The 18,420-nt window shown below is 54.3% G+C and overlaps 1 protein-coding gene across 1 annotated transcript in view; it reads left to right on the top strand.

Annotated features, from left to right (window-relative positions):
* The window catches only part of SATB2 (SATB homeobox 2), an 80,110-nt gene that overhangs the window by 37,784 nt on the left and 23,906 nt on the right, over positions 1-18,420 (top strand). The window contains exons 6-8 of the mRNA XM_026048242.1: positions 4,777-5,249; positions 14,516-14,728; positions 17,864-18,019. Coding sequence (XP_025904027.1) covers positions 4,777-5,249; positions 14,516-14,728; positions 17,864-18,019 — 842 coding nt within the window. The remainder of the gene's footprint in view (positions 1-4,776; positions 5,250-14,515; positions 14,729-17,863; positions 18,020-18,420) is intronic.

The raw sequence follows: 18,420 nt of genomic DNA, 5'->3' as shown, positions 1-18,420 counted from the left end.
TTTTCGCCAAGACTGGGAGGTCTGTTCATCCCCTCCTGAATTCTTAGTGAGTAAAGAACAATCTTCATTTTATATATAAAATATATATAATATGTATTTTTTTCATCTCCAAAGTTGCAAAGTCATTTTTCTTTGAAATGAATAAGTATTTTGTGTGTGAGCTCAAAAGGAAAACTTGCACCTGGGTATAAGCTTTCCTGGCCGGAAAGCTGTTAATGTGGCTGTGATTGTGTGGATTTTGGAGCACAGAATTCTTTGCGTCCCTGAGAACACAACAGAGTTCTGCTCCCTCCAAGTATCTGGAGGGTTAATATGTCTTCCTTGGTGACGTCTGTCTTCTGCCTCATTCCTTTCCTCATCCCCACTGTTAGGAGTGAGGCTCGTGCTTATCTCCGGGAGGGACTGCACAGATGACCAGGGTGTTGGGGTAGGTTTGCGCCTTCCTCTTGAGGTCCCACCGAAGGTTAGTACTGAGGTAGCAGGACAGGCGTCGGCCGCAGCAGTTGGGCAGGGAGGGAGGTGTTGTTGCACCAGGTGAGACCATGGCTCCATGCGCAGCATGGATGGGAACATCTTCCCGTGTTCCTGTAACACGGTCTCAGTAATGCTTGCCCTGAGAACATGTGCCCCAGGGATTCAGCCTTCAGGAAGAGCCCGAGAGAGGCGGACAAGAATCGGAGTTCATTCCACTGCCTTGCCCAGCGCCGATGCTGATCCAAGACCCACTTAGCGATGGTTCTTCCCAACCCCAAAATAGGGACTTGTGCAGCGGTGGGAACTGGAGTTCGCAGCGCACCCAAAAGCAGACAATGGCCTTTGCTGCCTGCTTTCCATTAGGCTTGGAAAAGGCCTTAGCTACCCGCAGCCAAGCAGTTTCTGTGCATGRTCTGTAGCTATTTTGGGGTTGTTAGCCCTGCTGCGGAAGTAGAGGAAAAAGAGAGGTCTTAAAAATTACAACTTATTATCAAGTCTGCTCCTCAAGTCAACCTGTGTTTTCTCCAGGSCTCACTGTATATGAATAACTGCCCCCCCCAGAGATCAGACAGCAAATGGAGCCAATGAAGGACTTTGGGTAAATAGGAAGATTAAACGTTGAATAAAATGAGAGTCCTCAGGCCAGCCCTTTGCACTGCAGTGGCCGAGTGGGCAGTGATCCAAAGGAATAAGTAATGATGCCGACTGCAGATGCAGGGTACAGCCCTAGCGCTTGGAGGGCACCACGAGGGCAGCGCGGGGCGCGGGTGGCCACGAGCCACGAGCCAGCACGAGGGCAGCGCGGGCCCCGGCAGCCGGCCCTGCAGGGCCACCGCCACCTTCAGCGATGGCTTTTGTGACCGCCTGGTTTGGAGCAATAAATCGGGCTCTGCACCCGAGCCCAGCGCCGGCGTGGGGACATCCCGGCACAACTGAAACGTGGCAATTGTGCCGGCGAGCAGCTTGCGACAGAATGTCCCTTTGCAAGCCTCCGTTCGGGGCAAGGAGGCCGTGGGCGCCGGGGGACGGCACAGCGGGGCGCCGTGTCACCCCGGCRAGGGTGACGTCCTGCCCCCGGCCTCAGCCCTGGCTCCCCAGCAGCCTCCGCCGCTCCCGGGAAGCTGCCCTGCCGGGCTGCCAGTCAGCTCCGCGCTGCTCCTAAGCCCCAAATACCCCACAGGCTGTTTGTCAGAATGTTCCTATTAGCAGCTCCGTGAAAATAAAGGGTGAGGGGAAGGGAAGGTGGAGAAATAAATCTTATTTTAAATCTCTTGAGCTGGTTTTCTTTCAGATGGAAAGTTGCAGGCAGACCACCCCAAGCTATTGTGCTGTGGCCTGCGTCAGCTCTTTGAGTGCACGAGGAAGAGTTGGGTAGAGGTTAGAGCATCACACAGGGGAAGAGTGCTTTGGATGGCTTTTGTGCTGCACGCAGGAAGTTTCTAGCGCAGCGTGAAGCTGAAAGGCATTGACACACGTGGTAATCATTAGGAGAGAAAGGAGCATTGAAACATGGCAGTTGGCTGCTCCCGTCCCGGGGGTTGTGCCGCGCTCGGACTGTCTGCTGGAGGTAGGGCCGCGTTGGAGGGGCCGCAGGCCGGGAGGGCAGGGGCACCCCRGCTCGTGGGGCTCGGAGACGCTAGCCGTGTCCCGAGCTGCCCCCGGCCTCTGGCTGCAGGAGCTGCTGGGGAGAAGGCTGGAGAGCCATGGGGCAGAGCAGCGGGGCAGGAGGGACTGTCCCCCCGCGGGCTGCGTGACCGCAGGGCTCGTGGCCGTAGGGCACAGGCATCGCGAGCAGAGGCGGGTTTGTGTGCAGGGCTCCAACGGAGCCCGTGCAGCCCCGGCCTCCCTGCCCTCCCTGCTGCGCCGCCTGCACGGCTGCTGCAGCCGACACGCGCGGGCACCGACCAGCATCTGCAGAGGTGGCCAGAGCGTCCCGCTGGTGGAGCACGGCAGGAGGAGGAGGAGGATGTCCGTGGGGAAGGGGGTTTATCCGAGAGATCCCGGCCAGAGCGGCAGCGAGCCCCACACGGGCACTGCCGCTGCCGAGGGAGAGCCCGAGCCGCTGAGTAATGCACATAGTTTCCGTCCAGCGTAACTGCTAATGGTAACCTTTGATTATTGAAGTGGTTGGAGTGACTAGGATCTGGTTGGGTTATTGGGAGTATATGCGTGGCTGCGTGGTCGCGTATGGCGGAAAAAGGAAGCTGATAATAAGGGGAGGCAGTCAGGTGAGGCCTCCGTGCTAGTGGCCTTCCAAGCAGCACCGCAGAGCTTAGCAGCCTGGCAGCCTTTTCATCTCCAGCTTCAATTTTATGGGGGTTTATAATTTGGCACTGAAGTGGGGAGTGGGTGGAAACTTGGCTAATGCAGCTCAGCCCAGGAAGTTAATTTTATTTGTATTTATTTCTCACCAAGCTTTCAAAAACACTTGGTTACTGTTTTTGTGTTCTAACAAGTAGTAATTTGCTGGTTTCAGTGACTTACATTCGCTGCAAATCCCTGAAGCTCCAGAATGCTTCAGAGATGAGTTCAGCTCTCCTCAAGCTCCTGGTGTGAGGTCTCTGCCTTTGCGGGGGTGCAGCCAGGGGCTGCAGGTCCCTGTATTTGCAGGGTGTGGGGTTACAGCCCCGCTCAGGTGGGAGCTTCCCCTCCAGCCACCGTCCCCTTGCCCGCGCCACTGGCCAAAGACCCAGCTTTTTGGGGGCAATTATTTTATAGAAGGTTAGAGGTTGTGTGGATTATTTTTTTTCCAAAGAACAGGCAGAGGAAATAGTGAGACTTTCCACCTAACAAATGCGCAGAAGAGCTCGGGAGCAGTGCCGAGGCGAGTGCGCGCATGGGGACGGTGTGCGGGGCGGCCACCGCTCRGCCCTCGCCCGGGATCAGCCCAGGAAGGTGCGAGAGGCCTCTGCTCCGTTGGGAGGGCGGCGGGAAGCTCCTCGGCAAGCCCTCGTTGCGAGGATTAGCTGCGTAATCTGCCGAGGTTTATGCAGATTAAGCGTTAGAAAAGGGTTCAAAGCGTGTGCAGTTGTTACTGATTACACGGGGTCTGGCAGGGTTCTGGCATCCGCAAAGGAAATCCCGTTGTGTGCTGAGGCCCGGGGCAGGATGAGGCCGCGGCGGCCTCGCTGCGGAGCCTGGCGCCGGGGCACACTCACAGCAAAGCCCCCGGCTGCCGGCGCTGCCTGCGCTTAGGTCTGAGCACAGCTCTTGTTTCTGCACCTCTTAAACTCCATTGCCTGATTCAGACACCGCTTTTCGGGGGAAGGTGGTTTGTAGTGAGTGCACTTTGGCACTTGCAGGGGAAGCTGCTGAGGTATTGCTGAGATCAGATACTCAGAAGGGACAACCTGTGTCTGCATATGCAATTGCAGGGCATAGATTTGGGTTGCAGTACCTCATTTTTTTTGCAGCAAGCTGTCGCTTAAGAGTCACAGGTCCTTGGTGCGCTAAAGAAAGGTTTTTGGAAGCGTGTGAAGCCGTGAGAACAGCACCGTAAATCAGGGAATAGGGTCTTGTCACAAGCTGCGTTCCCTGAAGCTGCTGTGGCAGGCTCCGTGGCGAGGCCGTGGACACCAGTGGGAAGGTGAGGTGAAGGCAAGAGTCCTGTGTCCTAAGGCCCACCTTAMGCCGTGCCTCTTGCAAAGCCTCCAGCAAAGAAAAAGAATGACTATGGATCTAAAATACTTTCATCTCTGGGTTGGGATGAACGTGGTTTGTACCACGCTGCACGCCAGGGGCTCGCTGCTGCTGTGGACCGTTCAGGCAAACGGGTGTTAGCAGGTAACTGTGTCCACACAGGGTGCAGGTAGGTTAAGTGGGAAAAGATAGAGGTGCCTAGGCTGTAGTGAGAAGCTGATCCACGAGCTGCGCAAGGACGGGACTAGTTTCATTGGATTTGCTTGAATGGGTGTTAAGTTGGGTTCCTAACCCTCACCCAAAGCCCTACTTTGGGCTTCTTCCCCATTCGCCTCCTTTTGAAAGCTTCAAAAGTTGTTGTCCATATGAGCAGAAGAGTCTGAGCTTGTTTCTTTAGGGAATGAGGCTGGAGAGGGAACCTGCTACCTGCGTGCTGAGGAGGCTTCCTACGCGGTGGGCGAAACCTGTGCAAGCGGCTGGTGCTTTCTGTTGTTGTTCCTGGGTGCTGCTTCAGTTGTCCGTGTTTTTGTGGAGCTCTTATGCAAGTGCACACTTGCGGAGTGAAGTGGGTGTGCTGTTGTGTACGGTCACCTGCAGCAATCCTTACCTAACAGTCCTCTGCGCACTGAAATGACAGCAAACTGATTTTTCTCTTTTTAACAGTGGAAAGAGTGGAAAGAGAAAACCTTTCAGACTACTGTGTTCTCGGCCAACGTCCCATGCACTTACCAAATATCAACCAGCTGGCAACCTTGGGAAAAACTAACGAACAGTCTCCTCATGGCCAAATTCACCACAGCACTCCGATCCGCAACCAGGTGCCAGCGATGCAGACCATGATAAACCCGGGGCTCCTGTCTCCTCAGCTGAGCCCGCAGCTGGTGAGGCAGCAGATAGCCATGGCCCACCTGATAAACCAGCAGATCGCCGTCAGCCGGCTGCTGGCTCACCAGCACCCCCAAGCCATCAACCAGCAGTTCTTGAACCACCCGCCCATCCCTCGAGCCGTCAAGCCGGAGCCTTCGAATTCCTCCGTGGAAGTCTCTCCAGACATTTACCAGCAAGTCCGAGATGAGCTGAAGAGAGCCAGCGTGTCTCAAGCTGTCTTTGCAAGAGTAGCGTTCAACCGTACACAGGTACTGATTTCTGTTCTATAGCCGAGCAGAGGTGAGGGGGGCAAAGTTGTGACTCTTACGGAATTTATAGTTGTTGCCCATCAAGGCTGGAGATGGGCYGTGGAAATAGATCACCCTGCCTTTCTTTCTCCCAGTCTCTCTGTTGGGATTGAACAATGGAGCTTCTTCCTGGGACAGCAGCTGGCCTGCATTTGGTCATTCCAGTGCTGCTCCCCAAGCCGTGTTCTCCCGAGGTAGTTCTGCTTGTGTGAGCCCTTCCCTCAGTCCCCTTCCTGGCTAGAGGCTTCCACATCTGCTCCTGCCTCGTGCCCGGGAACACCTAACAAGACACTGTGCGAGTCTTTGGGGTCTTTGGGCTTCTGCCACTTCCTCAGCTTCTTCTATGCTGTCCGTGTTGGTGCCAAGGCTGGTGCCAGAGCCCCCTGCCCCAAGAAGCCTGTARGAAAAGTGCCCATAGGCTGAAAGGCTCTTGGAGCCAGCTGGCTGCTGCAAAGGTGTCTGCCGTTTGCAGCAGTTGGTGTTGGCTTTCCTACATCCCCCAGGTGCTCTCAAATAAGCGGGCTCAGGTGGTGAGGTAGTCAAAGGGTGGTCTCAGCTGGGTGCCTGGGCGAGCGCACGGGGAGAGGGGCAGGCCRTTCGCGCTCGTCCTGCTGCCCTTCCACGCACACAAAACACACCTGCCAAGCCGTGGTGCTCTCTGATAAGGCTAAAGGAATGGAAATAGGTCTCGTGTTTAAACATTGGTACCAGTTTCATCTGCGCCGTCAGAGTTGCTCTTGGAGGTAAGCTTTACCAGSCAGAGAAAGCCAAGGGCCCCGTTGTACGTGTCTCCTGGAGATCTGTCCCTTGCTCCAGCCGGTGCTTTTGCCGACTCTCCTGGATTAATGATTTTCTTTGGCACTGCCATTTTGGAAATGCCATGTTATGAGGGAACTAATTAAAGTATGGAGCACATTTTTATTGCTTCCCTTCTTCCATTAAATTCATAAGATGGCCGCACTCAGAAAAAACATTCATTTTCAATCAACATGACTTCAAGTTCTGGGGTTAGCCTTGAGGATATCAAATGAAAACTACATAGGAATGTATGAGTATTTCCTCTTTAAAATGCTGCTTTTAATTTGGAAAAGCTTTTCATCCCTCTGGGAACATAACCTGTTGTATATAAAGCCTGGTATAATCAAGGTAGATGGTATTGACAGGATGACATACGGTGAACTCGAGCAGGAGGTCAGCGGTGCCGCCGCCGCGCGCTTGCCACTGTCGCGGAGCTTGAGCCAGATTGCGGAGCAGGCTCCATAGCACCCAGGCCTGCTAATAAACCGAAAGCTCATCCCCAAATGCAAAAGCTGCCTTGCAATTTTGTTGGAATCTGGCATTTAGAAGGAGGCGAGGGCTTGATAGGCCTGTCGCCGGTGCAGGATGGCAGCGAGAGCGCAGGCGGGAGACGGAGAGGCCGCCTGGACCTTTCTCTCGCGGTGGCTCTGCCCGTGGCGTTGAGCAGCACCCGCGACAGAGGTTGCTCACATGCTTGGTAGATAATCCGAAATCTGGAGTGAATCAGCTGCAGTGTTTGGCTTTGCTTTCCTGGGCTGTTCTGGCATCGCCTCAGTGGCTCTAGGACACTGAGCAGGGCTCTGGGTGAARTGTGCTCCTAGCAGGGTGTTTGTGGGCCAGTCCCACCTGACAGCATTTGCAGCCCCCCTTAGGACTAGCATACCACTGAAATTCCAGGTTCTTTCAAGAGTAATGTGCACTGAAACTGGGGTCCTTGCATGAGCATCCGTTATTCCCGCCAGCCATCCCACCTCCATCATCATCTCAGCATTCCAGTTCTGTAGGAAAAGTGGACAAATACAGCCGTGATTTTACTCAAGATCTGGAAAACTGTCTCTRAACCTTGCTGATACTGAATGCTTAAACACCTGAAAATCTACCTGTTAACGAAACACCTTGGCACAGTAGCATGGAAGCTAATGGCTACAGTGCCCTGTGTGGGCCCRTTATGGTGTACCTAACCCGACAGGAGAGGAGATCTGTTGTTAGTGCAGCGATCTCAAACATTACCCCCTTTTGAGAGCAGTGAGTAGGGAGAGCTCCCGGGAGGAGACCTGTCAGCTTGGGAGGCAGCGGGCTCTGCGCAGGCTGGTTGAGAAGCTCCGCGGGGCGCACGCTGAGTTGCAGCCCGCTGTCCTGGGAAGCGACACGTGGCTGTCGAGCTGCCTGAGGTGTCACCGTCCCTGGCGAGCCCACGGCCCCGCAGCCATCCGTCCGCGCTGCCCTCGTGCTTGTGCTGCCCTGGAGAAATGCCCAGGCTTTTGATCCGAGGTGCGTCCTGCCTGCAGACGCCCTGCGGAGCGAGGGAGGCAGCGGCGGCTGAAGGGAAAGCTCGGTGCTTCCCGCTGAACACTTGAGTTTCTCAGGAGGTGCACAGCTTGGGGGGATGCAGAAACGTCCAAAACAGCACTGGCCAAGCCGGTGGCAARCTGGTGTGTTCTGTAGCCCCGCGGAGAGCAGCACAATCCCTCTGGGATGGTTCTGCGCTGTTCCGAGCACGCCGTTCGCGCGCGCGGAGCTGAGCTGTATGCGGTGGACGTGCCAGGGCAGCATCCTTCACAAAGGTGTCAGGCACCATTCCTGGGCAGGACTGCACCTGGAAATGGGCTGTGATGATCCATCCTCAGGCAAGCAGCACAAGAGTTGAGTGCTCGGAGGGAAGTCTCCAGTTCGGGGTAGTGGTATCACCTGCTTTGTCGGGCCTTCCTTCTGCCAAGTGCAGCTTTGGTGGTACTAACTTTTCTAGCTTTTCTATTTGAAAAAAAAACCCCTCTTCATTATTTTTGATTTCCTCATGATAACAGGCAAATGTAATTTTACACAAAAGAAGAGAAATAAGCTACTCTTAGCTTTCCCTCGTAAGTGATGTCAATGTACTGTACAGTCTGTAACAGTGACACTGGAACAGGCAAGTCTTTAACATCCATAAAACATTAATGTCATCTCAGAGCTGCATTCCATTAGACTGCAGGGCCTTAATATGGATTTTATGTATAGTGCATCATTTCCCTAGGAGCCGTTGCTGTAGCAAAAAAAACGTAGGTACATATTTATGCCTCGCTCTCCTCGGTTTTTAATTCCAAAATTAATTAATTTCACATAGTCTCCCTTTGGGTCAGAGGCTGTTGTCCCAGGTAATAGGAGCTCGGATACAGTCAGCCTCGCAGTGCACAGCTGAGCACATGGSGTGTCCCCAAAAGCCCCCGGTGGAGAAGCGACTGCAGAAGCCCCCGCAGCGGAGCTGGAACCCTGCGCTCACCTCCTTGTGTTTCCGCGGGAAGTGTGGAGACACCGGCATTTCTGTCTGGAAATGTTTGTGTTTGTTGCATTCKCAGCGAGCACCAACCTCAAAAACTGGAGGGCTCTTGTTTCTCTTGGCAGTGCCAACCAAAAGACGCTGCGTGCCAGCCGGCTAATAACTGCATTAATCACTGCATTATGGGCCACTGCTTAATCTTCCTGCATGGCAGCTCTGCGGTGCACGTTAGCCTGTAATTAAGTATAGCTTCATGAAATATGTACTGCGAGGCTTGTTTAATAGATAAACTATTCTCTGATTTATTTTAAAGTCCAATGACCTACATACTCAATGCCGAAACCCCACTTCTTACGAACATTATTTCTCCCCTGAGACCTTCCGTCTGAGCAAGTCTGTTAAATGAAGTAGAGGAAGCTTTGATCCAAACGAGGCTAAATCCATYGGAACAAGTGGCCGACACATGTACGCGTGGGTGGGAAGGGAGCGGGGTCAGGAGAAGGAGAGGTGAGGTGGGATGAGGTGGGAAGCATCTGGATCCTTGCGCCAAGAGCTGCAAGTGCATAGCCTGAGGCAGCGGGGTTTGCTCACGCCCGTGTGCCCGATGGTTTGTGGGTGCATGAAAACTGAGGGGCTCGGGGCGTCTCCATGTCCCCTCTTGAACAGTGACCACCTGGCTGCTGCCAGACAGGAGCACTGCACGGGGCAGCTGGTGGACACAGACTCCCAGAACGAGCAGCTCAAGGTTTGTCTCAATCTGGGATTCGGAAGCCCCTGTAGTGCGTTGGAGGCTGGTTTTTGGTAAATGCTCCCCGCTAACTTCTGTGCCTCTCTCTCATCTGTAGAGAATCCGTATCATGGTTTTGGTTCTCATCACTAAAGAGTCCAAATGCTCATTACTTGGCAAACAGGACAGCTAGAAGGGGGTTTTTAGACCCATGGAGCTGTAGAAAGGAATTTTTAGACCCAGTTATTGCAGGTGTGTCTAATGACAGCATTTCCAACAAGCAGGAAATTCCTATTAACCCTCACATTACTTCATGTGGCTGATGACCCCGTTGTGTTTACCATAGCCCGTGTCCCGGCAGTGCCCGTCAGCAAGGCACCCTGGCCTTSTTTCCCTTGCGGATGCCAGCGGGTYCTCTTTGGGGGACCGCAGCGAGCTGCTGTTGAAATTTGTCACCAAAATTTAGCACCAAGGTGGTGAGTGTTGCCAGAGGGCTGTCCCGCCGCGTGGCAGCCGCCGTGCTCGGGAGCATGAGATGGAGATGGAGATGGAGAGGAAGCTCCCGATGGGAGCCCTTCGGTTGCGGACACAGAGTGTTCCCGTTGCTCGTTCCCGGGGAGCAGGGCATCCTGTGGGTGTCAGGGCAGTGCTCGCCCGGCTCGGCTCCTGGCCCTGGATTTTGGAGAGGCAGGAGGTGGCAGCCCAGGGGGGTGAAATCCTGCTCCCCAGCCTGGAGTGCAGTTAGTTAAGGGAATAAAACGGGCTGCTCTGCCCTGCTGGGGGCATTCTGCGGGTCCCGTGGGACGTGTGACCGCAGCGGGTTGAGGTGCCCGGCGTCCTTGCTGGATGGGGCTTCTGGAACGGCTCCRGGCCGGTCCCACGTGCAGGCAGGGGGGCTGCCGCTTCCCCAGCTCTCCACGACATGGAGGGTGGGCTCAGGGAGGTCCCAGGGGCGCAGGGCGGCGGGTGCGTCCGCCGCCTCCGGCAAAATCCCCCCAGGCTGAAGTGGCAGCGGAAGCGGATCCACAAAGAGGCCTTTTCAGACCAGAAGTGCCTTTTGTCCAGGTGACTCCCGCACCTCTGCACGAGGCTGCGCGGAATCCCTTGGGCCAGCCCGCTGGCCGCAGGCGAGAGGAAGCCGGGCGCCTTTAATCCTCCGCCTGGCGCCCCGCGCGACATTCATGCGCGCTCATCGCTCTCGTGGCTGCACCATTGTGCACAGGCTTGCAATTAGCCAGGGCTCTGGTTCTGCTTTGGGGGGGAATTCCTGTTGTTTCTTTCTTTTCCCCATAGAAAACTCTCTCCTCTTGCATGAAGCCCTTTCGTGCCGCCCGCGTGTTTTATCCTTGTGCGCAATGTGGCACAAGCAGCGCTCTGTTGTACTCGCAGGAAAGGAGGCAGCCTGCAAGGGAAGCACTTAATTTAATAAATCGCAGATTTTTGCTACATGGGATATTTGTTCCAACAGCGGGCTTCTGCACTGCCCGAAATTTCAGTTTCAATTAACTTAATTGTATTCAATAGGCTGAAGGAAAGGCTCTGAAGCAGCGCGTGAGTCAGGCTTGCACAATGMGGGGCCGCCACGTGCTGTGGGTGCTATGGGTGCTGCCGGCGCTGCATCCTGCCCCTTCCCCTGGCGCAGGTCGCCGCACGTGGCACCTGGATGGTGGCACTCGGTGGCCGGACCTCCTCTGCCTCCTTTTCCCCCTGTGCATCCGTGCTGAGCGCCGCGTGCACGGGCTGCCTTCCCTAATGAGGAGAGACACCATAATAAAAAAGAGGCTTTATTAAACTAATGCAATGAAGGCATTTTCTTGGAGGATTTAARCACTTCGTTTTTAATAATAAAAATCCAATTGCCATTGTTGCACCCTATATAAGTTTTATTCAAATCAGCCTCTAAATGCTTCGTGCCTAAGCAGCTCTCTCCTGAGATGTATGTATTTTAGCRTTAGTTAAATGAGTTTAAGCACAAGGCTCGTACTCCAGCTGTAGGCAGCGAATCTGGGGATCGGGAGCTTTTCCTTTGAGCGAGAGACGGGTATGTTCAGCTGCTCTTCATGAAGGGGACAGGGAAGCAGCTGGTCTCCTGTTCACACTGATGTGAAACCGGTTCAGGTGCTCAGAGTGCTGGAGTTCATCCGAACCGACGGCATCCGAGGAGGTCCGGGGCGCCGGGAGCAGGCACAGTCCTGCGCTCGGGAAGCTGTGGCAGRATGGATGCTGAGGGGCTCAGTGTGGCCAAGCACACAGGTTTCCATTATCCAGTTTCTGGATAACGTTTCTATTAATCTGCTTCCATTAATGGGTTATCGAAACTGATTTTGCTGGGTCAGGTTGGAGCGGGTGCATTGCCGGGCTAGGCGTTCCTGGGGGATTCCCAGCACTCCTGCTTTGTATCCTGGCTAGAATTTGGAAGAGGCGCAAGGAGAGGAGAGCAGCGAATGTTTGAGCCTGAGTCCAGGGAATCTTGCAGGAACCTCGTGGGTGCTTCCCAGAGAGGCTCCCCGGCGATACGGAGGGTGCTGCACCCCGGAGTCAGAGCCCGGCGAGGTACGGGTGTCCCGGTGAGCGCCTCGCGGGAGAGGAGAACGGAGCAGATTGCTCTGTCGCCTTGAAGGGCTGGAGTTAGGCCTCCGTGGGCCTGCCTCCTCTAAAAACCATGTAATCAATAAAAACGATTATTTTTGGCCCGGCAAAATCGCGTTGTGTTCTGCACATAGGGTCACCAGTGTGAGAGATGSAGAGCTTGAATAAGCACCCACATAGGCTGGGCTTGTGCTGTGTCACCTCGATGCCTGGTGSGGAGCAGAACAGCTTGTGTCTTGAGACTGGGAGTGAGGAGAGCTTCCATTTGGGCATATAGAAGTACCACGTAGGAGCAACATTTTTCTAGTATTTCGGCATTTTTCTCTCTTGGTTTTGGCAACAGCTGGAGTATAGAGAGGCACAAATAAACTGAAAATATGACAGAAGTCCCTGTAATGTTTGCCCTATGTGTATAACCGGGCGGCGCTGGCTCTGCCTCGCAGCGTCCTGCGGAAGCCGCCCCGCAGGCTCCGTGCCCTGCAGGGCTGTCAGTCCCGCTGGCCGAGTGCCCGGGCACGGCTCGCAGAGCTGCCCCTCAGGGCCGTGGCCACGAGTGCTGGCTTGTTTTCGGAGGACTAGATTACAGCTTGCTTGAAAAAAGCACCGTCAAAATCCCTGCTGTTTCAAATAGCCTCCAGAGACGTCTTTATTTTGACGGAGCACGTGCTCCTGTCTGCACCCCGGTTGTTTCCTTTCAGTCCCTTGTGGACGCAACCGGTGCCTGAAGACCTGGAGCTGGTTTCAGCGTAAACCCAGCCTTGGGCTGGGGCTTCCCTGCACCTCCCTGCTCAGCGGGGCCTGCCTCTCACTCAGCTCTTCATCTTCATCCTCAGCAACTGGCTTTAGAACGACAAGCGAGAGGGGAGAAAGAAGCAAGACCATTATCATAAAGCTGCTTGTCCTGAGGTGCATGCAGCGCACACGATCTGTTTGGTCACTTAAAACCAGTTTGAGACTTCCTAGTCCCTGAGGATCTTCTCTTAGGTTTGCAGAGTTAGTTACTCAGCCAGCCAGTGTTTTTCTTTAATACAGGGGAYGTATGGAAGTTGGAATGAGCCAACTTGGCCAGTGGAGTTTTACAGTGAATGTACAACTGGTGTGGGTTTGCTTCCCTCAGCCCCTCCTGCAGAAACCTAATTTGCAGAACTGAAACCAGTCCTTGGCTGGCTTGAGGCTTTTCTCAAAAATAGAAACCGTGGGGTTTGTCTGGCCGGGCCAGCTTCCTCCCCACACACCTGGTGTGTATCGCTTTAAAAAATAAATTATGCCTCATTAAATTACAATTAAATGAAATCACGATCATTTGTTTTTGGGGAAGGAGGATGTTTTGCATATTGAAAGCCTAATTTGTTGCAGGTGACAAAAAGGCTGAGCGGATTATTTAATCTCGCTGTGTTTTTTGTGCTGCTGCTGGCTGGTTCGCTGGCGTGCTCCCCGGTAGCCCCGAACGGCGTCACAGTAAATGTTACTGCTCTCGAGATGCTGCATTTGGCTGCGCTGCCCTGTCGCCCGCCCCTCTGCACGCTGCTGTGTGWAAACCAGGGCTCTTGCATCCCTTAAAAGAGTCAGAAATGGGCACGTGGGGCATCTCTGGGGCAGACACCCAGCAGAGGCCGTGGCTTGTTCGGAGGCCCGGCACCCCCGTGTCGCCCGGGGAGAGCCCTCCCGTGGGTGTCTCCATGTATGTGTTTGGGAGCAGCTACAAAAGCAAACGCTGCCGTGCTCTTTGGGACGATCTTTGGTAAATACCACCCAGAGGCACTAAAAGCGCTGGCCTTGGGTCAGTAGTCGGCTGGCGTGGCGCTTTGGCAGGGCTCCTTGGGAGGCTCTYGGGCACGGAGGGAAGGAAGCAAAGACAGAATGCTGAAGGGGCTTCACTGTGTGCTTGGATTCTCCTTGGGAAGCTGCCGTGCCCGCCCGGAGGGTGCGAATACCCTGGGGRCCGGGGTGCTCCCTCTCGGCCCCTTTGAACAGGTTACTCCTGGCATGAGGGTTTTCCAGAAACCAGGGCAGGGTYGGGTTCATTCCCTGTCACCGTGCAAGACCCGGGGTGTTTTTGATGAGACAYGAACAGGTTATGTCCCCAAAAGTAGATCCGATGGCTTTACGGTTTGCTGCAGCTCTCTCAGAAACGCCTGTCCAAACCGCAATGAACGGGCTATAACATCAAAATGTAGTGAAACATTTTTCWTGATAAACCTCCTGCACTGCTTAAATGTCGAAACTAAATTTACCAACCCTGGCAGATTTCTCGAAGACGAGCAGGACTGCCAAGTGTTCCCAGCAGCTCCAAGCAGAGAAAGAGAGAGCGAGAGCGAGAGCTCGACAGCTCCTGCAGCATTTGCAGCGAGCACCTGGTGGTAGCTGCGGTTCCTTCTCCCCGGTGCCCCAGCCTTCCCATCCAGTGTCACCATGCTCAGGTGGTTCCTACGGGGCCACAACAGGACGGTCCCCAAATAACCCCCAGCCCCAAGAAGACTTTCCTACAAAATAGCCCCTCTGGGAGAGGCTGGGAGGTTCTTAGTTCTCAGTATTGCAACCCAGCTGGTTACACCAAACAAATGAGAAGAAAGAAAAGCAACAACAACACATGACTTGATATTTTTTATTATTATTGTTTTTTGCTCTTTGAACCAGGGCTTGCTGTCAGAGATCCTGCGTAAGGAAGAAGACCCTCGGACAGCGTCGCAGTCTCTCCTGGTCAACCTGAGGGCAATGCAGAATTTCCTCAACCTGCCTGACTCGGAGCGGGATCGGATCTACCAGGACGAGAGGGAGAGAAGCATGAACCCCAATGTGAGCATGGTGTCCTCGGCGGCCAGCAGCCCGAGCTCCTCCAGAACCCCCCAGGTAAGGGGCAGCCCTCTTTCCCTGTGGATTAGACACTAGGGATGGGGCTCCTCTCAGCACCTCCCTGCCCCATGTGGCATGGAAGTTCTCCAGGCTTTTGGAGTGGTTTTGAGAGGGGCTTGGGGGAATTCAGTGAAACCTCAGGATGACTCTAGCTGTGATCAGTACCAGAAATGCAAAAGAGCCTGTTGGTGACAGTACATGGAAGAATGCACGTGGGCTGCACACACGCGCTGCTGAGATGTGCCTGTTAGCAAATGTATCATGGAAGGRGCGTTTGCTTAACTTGTTGTCTTAAGTGGTTTATGTCCGCTACGTTCTGTAACACACCGAGAGAATTTCTGGGTACATGGAGGTTTTCACACATGTTGCAGTGAAGAGCATGTGGTGAACAGGAGTCCAGAGTGAATTTGAAATCAGGGTGCTCTTTTTGTGCCCGAGAAATCCCAGTCCTTGATTTAAAGGCTACTTGTTGGACGTACCGAAAGCGGAGACGGGCCGGGGATGCAGATGGGAGGCGGTGGTTTGCAGCCGCAGCCCAGCTGTCCTCTCGTGGACTCAGTGCACGTGCTTGTTACCGTGCTGCTGCCGCCCCCGTCCCCGGGGAGGCTGCTCCTTTGCACGGAGSGAGAACATCCCCGCGCTGGATGCAGCCCAGCTGTGCGCGGCAGGGTGCTCCCATTTCCCTCCCTCCGGCTCCGAGTTTCCCACTTCCCGACCCAGGGCTCGTTCCGTGCGCTGTGCTCRGTGCCGAGCTGCGCTCGCCGGTGCCCGTGGGAGCGCTCCCGCTTTGGTGCCCTCGTGCTCCCGCTGCTCGGGCTCTGCGTGTGCTCGCTCTGCCTATAATAGTATTACCGAGCACTTTCCTTTGGAAATCTGCACCGCTGCTAAAAATAAGCAAGCATCTTGGGCGGGGGATAGCTTTAAATGCAAAGTGATTATTCTTAAGGAAGGCTTGTTGGTTTTGTGGAACCGCTCGAGCTTGCCTAGTTTAACGCTGGCATTTTTGTACGCCTCTTGACTGCACACGATGTAAAGAATGGAGTTCATTGAAGGCAGTTTCCGAGCCTGGCTTGCCAGCCCCAAACTGACACTGAGTTATCACAGCACCCGAGGCTCCTTGTCGTGCAGCTCTTGTCCTTTGTAGTCACCTTTCCTTGGAAATACAGATAATATAAGGAAAACTCTTTACACTAATAAAGTGTATTACACTGATACACTAAATACACTAATAAGTGTATYTGCTGCATTTATATTACTTCATAGATTATCCTGTTCTTACTGATTTTTAGCATGATAGATTTCACAAGAAGAATCAGCTGAAGGAGATGGAGGAGTTGGATGCAGTGCAGTAAGAGCAGAGTCCCCATGTCTTTCCTCCCTGCAGATAAGACACTTTCCCCATATCCTAGCCTGCAGCTTTTGAAAAACAGAAAATTTGCCTTCTCTTTGAAGAGCTAAGCACTGCTGGAGAGCCGTGCCCCAAAGAGCAGCCCCTGCTCTGCACGGGGGATGTGCGGGAGCCAAAGCCCCRCGCGGTGCCTGGTGCAGTCCTGGTGCCCGCGGGCCCCTTCCCGCGCTGTCCTGGCACCCATGGGCCCATTCCCGGGGACCGCGGGGCTGCGTGCGCTGGATTACCGCCGTTTGGCAGCCYGGTTTCCATAGATACCCATCGCTGAGGCGGCGCCTGGGGAATGGTTTTGGACGCGCTGGGTGAAAGGAGACAGCGGCGCACGCGGCTGCGCTGCGGCTCCGCGCGGCCTGCCCGCCCCGAGAGCCCCTGCTGGGGCAGCTCCTAAGGGCACTCGGACACCCGGGGGTGAGAGTGGCAGATGAAGCCAGCAAAAGGATCCCAGAGCTGTGCAGGGAACATTCGGAGCTTTTAAAGGTTGTTTACCTGTTCCSCCGCTCTGTGGGGAGCAACCCAACAGCAGCAACCTGTGGGATTTCAGAGCTCTCCAGCTACTCTCGCAGACTCCACCTTTTTGCTTTTTTTCCTAATACAATCTGCAATAAGGCATTTCAATAATGGCAAACTTCTCGTTACTACTGAGAGCTGAGTCAAGGCAGCCAGGGTTAAATACTGTGCTTGGCGCCGCTGAGGCTTTGCTTGGCTCCCTGCTCTGCCCGTCTCCGCCGTGGATGTGGGCTCTGTACCTTTCCTGCGCCCGTCCTCCCGACCCGTCCCGTCTCGGCACGAGACGGGACGGGTCGGGAGGACGGGCGCAGGAAAGGGGATGCTCGGGGGACTCGGTTGGACTTAGTCAACCTGCCCTCTATCAGGAGCGTTCGGGCACGTCTACCCGGTCAAAAATTAACCTTAGATATGCTCTAGCCACCTTAAGCCGTGCTGCAAAAGCAGGGGCCGGGCGCGAGGGTCGTACCGGGGCGGCGCGCGGCGCGGCAGCGCGGCACGAGCGCGCGCTGGCGCCCGTCCTTGTCCTTCATTTGTCACGGCGGCGGAGGGAAATCATTCAATTAAAAGGAGTGCCGCGGAATGCACAAAATCGCAATATGAGTTTAGGAGGATGAGGGCAGCGCGTCAAAGGCATGCCAAAGCCCCGCTTTATGAAATGATTTTCTGCTGCTTTTTTTTTTTTTTTCTCATTTCCACTGATTTCCTAGGTGAAATTAGGTGACTGTCTGGCCAGCATAATGATGATGAGGCTGGGAACCCATACATACTCAAATGACATACGTATAGTTTTAATAAAGGATGAGGAAGGCTTGAGGGAGTGCATTAAATTGAGTAATAATTTATTATTTAGAGACCTCTACCCATTTACGCATTTTTTCTGGGAGAATTGGCTCTCCCGCGGAGGCAGCGCAGGGGGAAAAGGGCCGGGGCAGCCGCGTGGCCCCGGGAGCCGTGCGGGCCCGGAGCGCTCCCGGAGCCGAGCGGGAGCCGGAGCCGTGCGGGAGCAGGGGAGCTGGCAGCGCCTCGCGCGTCCTATAGGAATGCACTGCAATTATTTCCAATCACAATTAACCTGATTAGAATAATGGACAGGAAGTGTCCCTCCGTAGCTAATGCAGTTTGGCATCAGCTGACTGAAATCCTCTGATAATTTCTGCACAGATGGCTGGGCTGAAAGCAGCACTTTTTTAATTATTATTTCCATGGTCTCTCGGTAGGCCAAAACCTCGACACCAACAACAGACCTCCCCATTAAGGCGGACGGCGCCAACGTCAACATCACAGCTGCCATTTATGACGAGATCCAACAGGAGATGAAAAGGGCCAAGGTATCTCAAGCTCTGTTTGCCAAAGTGGCCGCCAATAAAAGTCAGGTGAGTGGTAGAGGGGATTTCGTGGTTTTCTTGGGTTTTTTTTTCCCCGCATTTTGTTTTTAAAGCAAACTCTGAGGCTGGTTTTAGACCCATCTCCTCCTCCCACCAATAAAAATACATCTGTTCCTACAATAACAATAATCTGCATCTCTGGGGAACCTGTCATGGTTTTGGCTTTTGCCTCCTTGAACAGTTTCCTTTTCCCATTCAATAGGGTGGGGGTCGGAGCGTTTCGTGGCCAGGGTTTTCCCCGTTTCCTACCAATGTCTTCTCACGTTCTTGGTATACGGCTTACAGCACTCGCAACGGGACGGGGCGCTTCCCAAACAATGGCAGGGAAAGAAACACCTTTCCTAAGGGAGCCGCTGAGGGAGGCAATGGGAAGCTGCATCCAAAGAAGA

Source organism: Nothoprocta perdicaria, unplaced genomic scaffold (genome assembly GCF_003342845.1).
Source record: "Nothoprocta perdicaria isolate Ctin4 unplaced genomic scaffold, notPer1 scaffold_11, whole genome shotgun sequence".
In the NCBI taxonomy this organism is placed as follows: domain Eukaryota; kingdom Metazoa; phylum Chordata; class Aves; order Tinamiformes; family Tinamidae; genus Nothoprocta; species Nothoprocta perdicaria.
Note: the sequence above shows the minus strand (reverse complement) of the source record. Positions and strands in the feature narration are given on the sequence as shown.